The sequence below is a fragment of the Morus notabilis genome, unplaced genomic scaffold (genome assembly GCF_000414095.1).
Source record: "Morus notabilis unplaced genomic scaffold, ASM41409v2 Scaffold1234, whole genome shotgun sequence".
NCBI classification, from domain to species: domain Eukaryota; kingdom Viridiplantae; phylum Streptophyta; class Magnoliopsida; order Rosales; family Moraceae; genus Morus; species Morus notabilis.
In genome coordinates, this window is record NW_010359378.1 from 1,936 (window position 1) to 11,508 (window position 9,573).

General features: G+C 43.7%; 1 protein-coding gene across 1 annotated transcript in view; it reads left to right on the forward strand.

The window, feature by feature from the left end:
• Window positions 1-1,087: 1,087 nt before the first annotated feature.
• LOC21388080 overlaps window positions 1,088-9,573 on the forward strand; it is a 32,968-nt gene continuing 24,482 nt past the window's right edge. The window contains exons 1-2 of the mRNA XM_010094197.2: window positions 1,088-1,327; window positions 1,506-1,556. Of these exons, the coding sequence (XP_010092499.1) occupies window positions 1,202-1,327; window positions 1,506-1,556 (177 nt within the window). The 5' untranslated portion in view covers window positions 1,088-1,201. The remainder of the gene's footprint in view (window positions 1,328-1,505; window positions 1,557-9,573) is intronic.

The window sequence follows — 9,573 nt, forward strand, 5'->3', positions numbered from 1 at the left end:
TTTTCAATAAGTTCCTTAACCTTCGAAATTCTTTGCAATTGAGGTCTAATTAAGATCTGCCATTAAACGTTGTACGGATTTAATCATGTGACTTTACTTAGGGGCATTAGATGGTCATTTCTTAGAAGAAACGAACACTTTTCCAGAAAAGAACAGAAAAAAAAAAGAAAAAAAAAACCAGAACTCTCTCTCTCTTTCTGATGAACATGGTCGTTTGTTGGGCATATGCATTTCTTCAAGTAGCAAACAAAAACACACCCAGATTCATCAATAAAAAAAAAAAGGGAAACAAACTTGATAAATGAAAAACCCAGAAACTTCTGGGTTCTCTCTCTCTCTCTCTCTCTCTCATTGATCAACTAATCTTGATCCGACACTAAGAATCTAACAAAGCACCCTCCAATTAAAACAAAATGAAAACAAATTCTCCAGCCGACCATATCCAACAATTTTAAAACAAAACAAATCCTATATATAACTACATACAACATTGGAAATCACACATCCACCAACAGTCACCAAATTCACAATCTACAACCTAAACAACACACAGATCCGAATATACCAATAACAACCCAAAAAAAAATCACAAATTATAATTCACATCGTGATCAGCCATAATTCAAATTATAATTCAATATACCCAGTCGTCGAATTGACCTTGTACAGTAAGCTCTCAAAGTAAATGGAAGTCGCCGAGAACTTCTTCCCGCCGGAGGTATAGTAGCCGTGGCCGCCGGAGGGGAGATCGAGGCCCATGATGCGGTCGTGCGACTGGAGGACGGCGTTTGGGGAGGAGAGAGAAAGTTACAGAGAGAAAGGGGTTGGTGGTGTTGCACAGAGAGAGAGAAAGTTACAGAGAGAAAGGGGTTGGTTGGTGGTGTTTCTTTCTTCTAGGAAATGACCATCTAATGCCCCCAAGTAAAGTCGCGTGATTAAATCCGTATAACATTAAACGGTCGTTTTTAATTGGACTTCAATTGGAATTTCAAACGTTGAGGAGCTAATTGCAAAAATAAAAAACAATTGGGGATCAATTTGTTAATCGCCAAAAGTTAAGGAGGTCCTATGCAAAAAAGCCTCCTTAAAATACAAAACTCCGGTAAAGCAAAGGTTATGGAGAAACGAGGTCGCGAATTGCAAATCTTTTGAGTGGCGTTTGCGTTCGGCAGAAGAGCCTATCGAATCGAGAAGACAAATAATGGGGACGAGAGAAGTGTACGAGGAGAAGCTAAAAAGAGGAAATCTCCACCACGATCCCACCATAAATCCCGGCCTTGGTTGCCCCCGATGTCCTCGTTGTCTCTCAACACTCGACCCCAACTCGGTACGACAACCCCAACCATCATATTTTCTCCCTATACAATGATGTTTTTTTCCCCCCTTTCCAATTCATGCTCATGAACTGTTCGATGAATTGCCTCTGTGAATTTGAGGATGTTTTTCGTCGTTAGAATTGATATGGGTTTGTCGTCGTTTTTGTTGTTGCGTTGGTTTTGGTTCAGGACAAGGGTGAGTGGACAATTACTCCAGTTCTACATGATGCCACTGCTGTTGTGAGTTTCTCTTTATCTTTTTTTTTTTAATACATATTATCTTTATGTTTGATTACTTATTCGATCGTAATTGGTGGTCTTTGACGAACGAATGGATGTTTTAATAAGTTAGTGGAGGTTTTGTATTCCACTGTATTGAATTTCTACTTGCCAAGAAGTAAAGCTAAAATTTTCTTGCTTGATTTAGCTATTTGTTGGGATTTCAAATTGGAGACTAATTTCTTCATATTTGACATTATAGTAGTTTTTTGAATACCTTTTTGTTATGGGCATTGCAAGTGTCAGTTTGTAATAGCCTGCCCATTTAAAGAAGATGACTTTCTTATGTGGCTTAAAAGATGGACCAGTAGCATCTATGTTGTTAGAGCATCTCCTACGCAATGTTAAATTAGTGTTTCAATGCTGAATTTTAGCATTTGAGTAGGAAAATCACTCTTGATTGCTATTATTTGTGCTAAATTTACCTACACATATAGCATATGGATGACATTTGATTGCTATTGATGGTTGAAGAAAATCAGAGAGAAATTTCTTCTATATTATTCATTATGCTGCAATATACATTTATAGGAAGAGGAGATTACCAACAGCCTGGTAATTCCTTGATTCAATCTGTCAAATCCTACATAAAAGGAAACTAACAGCTATCTATAGAAATTAATCTACAGCTATTTACAGCCTAGCAAATCTCCTATTTACAGCCTATCATCTTCAAAATTTCACACTCTCCCTCAAGCTGGGCAATGAATATTAATCATTCCCAACTTGGAGAGTAGTATGTCAAACTGAGCTCTAGGAATAGCCTTTGTCATTATATCTGCAGTCTGTTGCCGTGTAGGAGTGTAATCCACTTCTATGACCTCTTGCTCTATCTTTTCTTTGATGAAGTGGTGATCGATCTCTACATGTTTGGTTCAATCGTGATGAACTGGATTCTTAGCAATACTGATTGCTGCTTGATTGTCACACATCAACTTCATAGGTGTATTAGGAGAGAACTGGAGTTCCTCAAGCAACCTTTCTAACCACATCCCTTCACAAATATCATGGGCCATGGCACGAAATTTAGCTTCTACACTACTACGTGCCACAACCGATTGCTTCTTACTCCTCCAAGTGACTAGATTGCCCTTGACATAAGTACAGTAACCCGAAGTAGACCTCTTATCTGTTAAGGACCCAGCCCAGTCTGCATTTGAGAAAATCTCCAATCTCAACTATCTCCTTTTTTGAAAAATAATCCTTTGCCTGGAGTCATTTTTAAGTAATGTAGTATCCTATACACAGCTTCTTGATGCTCTTCTGTATGGTTGTTCTTAAACTGGCTAACCATACTCACTGCAAAGTTGATGTCAGGTCTCGTGTGAGATAAGTAGATCAACCTCCTGACTAGTCTTTGATATCTTCCCTTGTCGATAGCAGCCGAGTCTTCTTTTGAGCCTATCTTGTTGAATGGATCCATAGGAGTATCGGAGGGTTTGCATCCAAGCATTTTTGTTTCCTTTAACAAGTTAAGGGTGTACTTTCGTTGCGAAACTGAAATACCCTTGCTTGACCTTGCTACCTCCATTCCAAGAAAATATCTCAAAGCTCCTAGATCTTTAATCTCAAATTCTCTACGTAGAACTGTTTTAAGTCGGGATATTTCCTCTTCATCATTCCCTGTAACAATTATATCATCAACGTAGACTGAGAATTGTGATCTTACCACCAGGAAGTCTCTTAATGAAAAGAGTGTGATCAAACTGTCCTTGTGAATATTCCTTTCTTTTAATGACCTTAGTAAACCTCTCGAACCACGCTCTTGGGGACTGCTTAAGCCCATAGAGTGATTTCTGAAGTATGCATACTAGATTGTTGCTACTGGAGTGTTTTAGACATGGAGGAATTTCCATGTAGACTTCTTCTTCAAGATCACCATTGAGGAATGCATTTTTGACGTCTAGTTGATGCAAGCCCCAATCAAGGTTGACCGCCAAGGATAGTAAGACATGGATTGTGTTCAACTTCGTGACTGGTGCAAAAGTTTCCTGATAGTCAATCCCACAGGTCTGTGTAAATCCTTTTGCCACCAGCCTTACTTTGTACCGGTCTATACTTCCATCTGCCTTGTTTTTGACATTAAAGACCCACTTACAACTCACAGGACGGTAATTTAGTAATCTCCCATGTGCCATTCTTCTGCAGTGCTTGGATTTCTTCATTTACTACCTTTCTCCAATCAGGATGCTGTAAGGCCTCTTGTATGCAATTCAGGATAGCAACATTCTCCAGATTTGTGATGAGAGCTCGAAGATTGGGAGACAGCTTCTCATAGGACACAAATTTTGAGATAGGATGCTGAGTACAAGATCTTACCCCCTTTCTGTGGGCAATAGGCCTGTTGAGATCATCCATATAATATGTGTTATCTGTAGTGGGGGAAGAATCTATGTTACCTTGGATGACTTTGGTGGGATTTGGTCTCAGGACATCAGTTTGACAAGGCGCAGGAGGAAGCTCAGGATGTCGGTCCACTGGTTTAGGGTTCTTCTGACGCCTTGAGTAAACTTGAAGTTCCTTGCCCCTGGACTCCTTGTCTCCTTGAATTTGACTCGGCTCTGATGGTGGTCCACTCGGCTCCAATGGTGGTTCACTGGAAATATTGGGTTTAGGTACCTCAAAGGAAGTGTCAGGCAAGGACATGGCCCAAAACTGATATTCTTCCTGCTGACATGTCAATCTTGTTTCAATTATGTTATGAGGTCACGTTAAGGTCTGGGAGGGTGTGAATTAGTTATGCCTTCGGTTATCGAGGGAATATTAAAAGGGAGAGATGCAAGGGAGTGGGGTATGAAAATTGTGGTCATTGCAGTGTAGAACTAGTGAGGCAGAGGAACCTCGAATTCCTCCTATCTGTATTTCCGTTCAATTTTCCCTTCAGTTGATTAAAAAAAAATAAAGATTTACCCAGAATTCCTGGGGTTATATTAGCTTGGTATCAGAGCCACCGGTCCCATGGACAACGTTCCACCTGAACCGCGCGTTTCTGAACGTATCGCAACACTGGAACACCGAATGGAAGACATCCACGAAGGCGTGCAGATAATGGGAGCTATGGTTGATCGCGTTCCACAATTGCAAGAGAACGTCGATCGGTTGGATAATAGAGGGGGAGCTTCAAGGGTCGATGCTGAGGATATAAGAGTTGTTACAGAGACAGGCGAGGATCGTCGGCAGAGGCCAACCGAGGAGAGAGCCAGTCAGAAATCTCGATCGAACTCCACCGAGACGCGAACCAGAGAGAGGCTGAGTGGTTAACCGTGAGGAATCTCCGGTTCCAAGGAGGGAAGGGGATGAAGTTCACCGTCGACCATTGCCGGTCTGGCAGCGGGTGTGTGGGGAATTCCGTGGGAAGAAACTGGAGCTCCCTATCTTTCAGGGCGAGGATCCATATGGTTGGGTGTTCCGAGCTGAGCGATATTTCGCCGTGAATGCGATCGAGGATGAGGAGCGGATTTTGGTAGCTTCGGTATGTATGGAGGGAAGAGCCCTAGGGTGGTTTCAATGGGTGGATACGCAGGACCCTTTTACCAGTTGGCGGGATCTTCGGACGGCCGTCATCCAGCGCTTCAGCCGTGCCCGCGAACCGACGGAGAGACTGATGTCACTCAAGCAGATCGGAGGAGTGGCCGACTATCGCGATATGTTTGAGTCTCTTGCGGCATCCATGAGGGGGGTGCCAGAACCGATCTTCAAGGGGGCCTTCCTAAATGGGCTTCGAGAAGACATCAGGGCCGAAGTAAGGATGCACAGGCCTATGAACCCGCTGGAAGCCATGGATCTGGCCCAACAAGTGGAGGACCGCTTGGAAGCGGTGGTTCGGGTCAGAAGATTTTAAGGCTGGGTGGGGCTCCAGGGGCGAGTATATGGGTCGGTTCAGCTCCAACACTTACAACCCATACCCAGCTGCTAAACCAAAAGATAGCTCCCTTCAATCCGAACTGAGTCACGAGCCAAACACACCCTCCAGGGGAATCACAGCACCGACTGGGAAAACCCACTCTGGCGGAGAATTTGGGTTTCGGTGCCTATCCTTCGAGGAGATGCAGCAGCGGAAAGCGAGAGGGTTGTGCTTTAGGTGCGACGAAAAATTCAGTTCCGGCCACTCTTGTAAGAGTCGAACATTGTAGGTGTTGATGATCACAGACGAGGAATCAGACCGAGAGTGCGAGGAGGAGTCCGGCCAGGGAACGGAGGAGCATGAACCCGTGGTTCAAACGGCCGCCGAAATTGCAGCTCTATCCCCTAATTCCCTCAACGGTTGTTCGTCGGCCAAGACTTTGAAGGTGAAGGGCTCTATCGATGGAAGGGAGGTCGTCATCCTCATTGACAGCGGCGCAACACATAGCTTCATCTCCTCCACCTTGGTTAAGGAGATGGGAATACCCATGGATCTATCGGTCAGCCATAAGATCCAAGTTGGAAACGGGATGATGTTCCAACATAAGGGAGTTTGTCGCAAGGTACTGGTGATGATTCAAGGGCATTAGGTGAGGAAAAATTTCTTTCCCTTTGAGTTGGGGAACGTGGATTTAGTACTCGGTGTAACTTGGCTCAAGGCGTTGGGGGAAGTTCGAGCCGATTGGACCCAGTTTACCCTTAAAATCTTGGTTAATGGGTGTTGGGTGTGTCTGCAAGGGGATCCTACGCTTTGCTGCTCAAGAGTCAGTTTCCGAGCCATTTCCCGATCCTTGGGTTTGGAGCAAGTCGTGGTATTATTAGAAATCAGTTTGGCAACCAACGAGGTCCCAAATTCCCAAGCTGAGACGATACCACGAGAGCTGGAAGGAACTTTGAGCCGTTTTAATGAGGTATTTTAGTTACCGGGGGACTGCCACCATGTCGGGCACGAGAGCACCACATCGCTCTACACAAGGGGGCTCTCCCTCCCAACATATGGCCTTATTGATATCCTCACATCCAGAAGGAGGAGATAGAGAAACTTGTGGGTGAGATGCTCGCTTCGGGCATAATCAGACCCAGCACCAGCCTCTTATCAAGCCCCGTGTTGCTGGTCAAGAAAAAAGATGGCAGCTGGCGATTCTGCGTTGATTACCGGGCCTTCAATCAAATAACAATTCCAGACAGATTTTCGATTCCCACGATAGACGAATTGTTGGATGAGTTATATGGCGCCAGCGTCTTTTTGAAGCTTGACCTTCGCTCGGGCTATCACCAAATCAGAGATTGTGAGGAAGATGTGGAGAAAACTGCATTTCGGACTCATGAGGGGCATTACGAGTTCCTCGTGATGCCTTTTGGTCTCACCAACGCCCTTGCCACGTTTCAATATTTAATGAACACGGTATTCCGCCCTTACCTACGAAAATTTGTCTTAGTTTTTTTTATGACATTTTAGTTTACAGTAGGACGTGGGAAGAGCACAGCAAGCATTTAGAGCTGGTTTTACAAGTGTTGGTTCGGGAGTAGCTCTATGCCAACTATAAAAAGTGCTCCTTTGGCCGTTCCCAGATTGAGTACCTCGGGCACATCATCTCTAGTGATGGGGTTGCTGCGGATCCCGCAAAAGTGCATGCAGTTTCATCCTGGCCAGCCCCCCGTTCCCCACGAGAACTCCGAGGATTTCTTGGGCTGACCGGCTATTACCGACGGTTTGTCGAAGGGTATGGAATGATCGCCAAGCTGTTGACCGACCTGCTCAAGAGAGGGGCATATCAATGGAATCCACAAGCTGAGGAGGCCTTCCAGAGCTTGAAGAGTAGGATGCGAGGCATGTCAGTTTTGGCCATGCCAGACTTTGCTAAAACGTTTGTCCTGGAAACGGATGCATCGGGGAGTGGTGTAGGAGTGGTACTCATGCAGGAGGGGTGGTCAATCGCCTATTTTAGCAAGGGGCTTGTCACAGAAAAGAACTATGATTTTCTGTTATTATTGTGGTGAATTGACAAAGAGAAGCTGAAATGAAAACTTCTTATTTTCATTCATATTAATCACGGTATACACTGCATACATATATACATTCACTCCAATAGCCTTACTATTAAGTTTGTATCCTATCAAATTAGGAAACTATCTCTAATTCTAAGGAAATAATCCATCGAACTAATTGCCTAAAATCACCTAGCTGTACACGGCTTTCCAGCCTGCATTCCAGCTATATACAGTTTTTTCCACACTCCTCCTCAAGCTGGTGAATATGCATTTTCCATTCCCAGCTTGGATACAATAGTATGAAAAACTGAGCTATTCAGTCCTTTGGTAAGGACATCAGCAAGTTGTCCATGTGTAGACACATAAGGCATACAAATCAGCCCACTTTCTAACTTCTCCTTAATAAAGTGTCTGTCGATTTCAATGTGTTTGGTCCGGTCATGTTGTATTGGGTTGTGAGCTATGCTGAGCGCAGATTTGTTGTCACAGTAAAGTCTCATAGGGCCGTCCCACTTGACCTTCAAATCTTCAAGAATAATCTTCAACCAAAGTAGTTCACACACTCCTTGAGCTATGGCTCTGAATTCAGCCTCTGCACTTGATCGAGCTACCACGCTTTGTTTTTTACTTTTCCAAGTTACAAGATTCCCCACAAGAAAGGTGCAGTATCCTGATGTCGATCTTCTGTCAACAATTGATCCAGCGTAATCGGCATCAGTGTATGCTTCAAGAACTAACCCTCCATTTCTTTTGAACAAGATACCTTTTCCCGGCGTTCCCTTCAGGTACTGTAGGACTCGATAGGCTGCTTGTAGATGGACTTCCTTTGGACTATGCATAAACTGGCTAATTACACTCACTGCATATGCGATATCTGGTCGTGTGTGAGACAAGTAAATGAGTCTTCCCACCAAATGTTGATACATTTTCCTATTTACTGCGGCATCTTCCTCTGCTTTCCCAAGTTTTAAATTCGGGTCCATAGGTGTGATCGCTGGTTTGCATGCTGTCTCGCCAGTTTCCTTGAGAAGATCTGTGACGTACTTCTGTTAAGAAATGAAGATTCCCTGCTTCGAGTGAGCAACCTCAATACCAAGAAAATACTTTAACCTTCCTAATGCTTTAATCTCAAATTCCTTAGCCAAATACTGACTTAAGACCTGCTTCTCCTTAGAATCATCTCCTGTCAATATTATGTCATCAACATACACTAAAAGAGCTGTAACTCCCCCTGAAGTTGAATGCTTAATGAACAATGTATGACCCCCTTGGTTTTGCTTGTATCCCAAATTCAGCATAACTCTTGCAAATCTCCCAAACCATGCCCGTGGTGACTGCTTAAGGCCATATAGTGCCTTCTTCAATCTACACATAGTGTGAGTAGTCAAATTCTTCCCATATCCTGGTGGAACCTCCATATAAATCTCCTCCTCTAATTCCCCATGTAGGAAAGCATTTTTGACATCAAACTGCTGCAATTCCCAACCATAATTCGCCGCTAGTGACAACAATACTCGTACTGTATTCATCTTTGCCACAGGGGCAAATGTCTCCAGATAATCGATCCCATAGGTCTGAGTATACCCCTTTGCTACTAACCGCGCCTTGTATCTCTCAATCGACCCATCTGCTCTATACTTCACAGTATACACCCATTTACAACCCACTGGTCTCTTTCCTTCCGGTAACTTCACCAACTCCCAAGTTTTGTTCTTCCCCAACGCCTCCATTTCCACATTCATAGCTTGTTTCCATTTTTCATTAGCTAAAGCCTCGGACAAAGTGGTTGGAATGGTGATGGCATTTAGGCTTACAAGGAAGGCTCTATGAGATGGTGAGAAACTGTTAAAGGATAAGAAATGTGCAAGAGGATATAAAGGTCGATTTGTACATTCTCTAGTTCCTTTTCTAATGGCAATCGGAAGATTCTGATCGTCATTATTCACTAATTCAGAATTATCTTGTAAAGGATGGTCAGAAATTGTTACCTCATTCAAAGGGTTTGAGTAGGATTCTTGGATCTGCACAGGTTCTGGAACAGCCTTCCTCCTTCTTGTGAACACGTTGCCTTTGCCAAATCTTA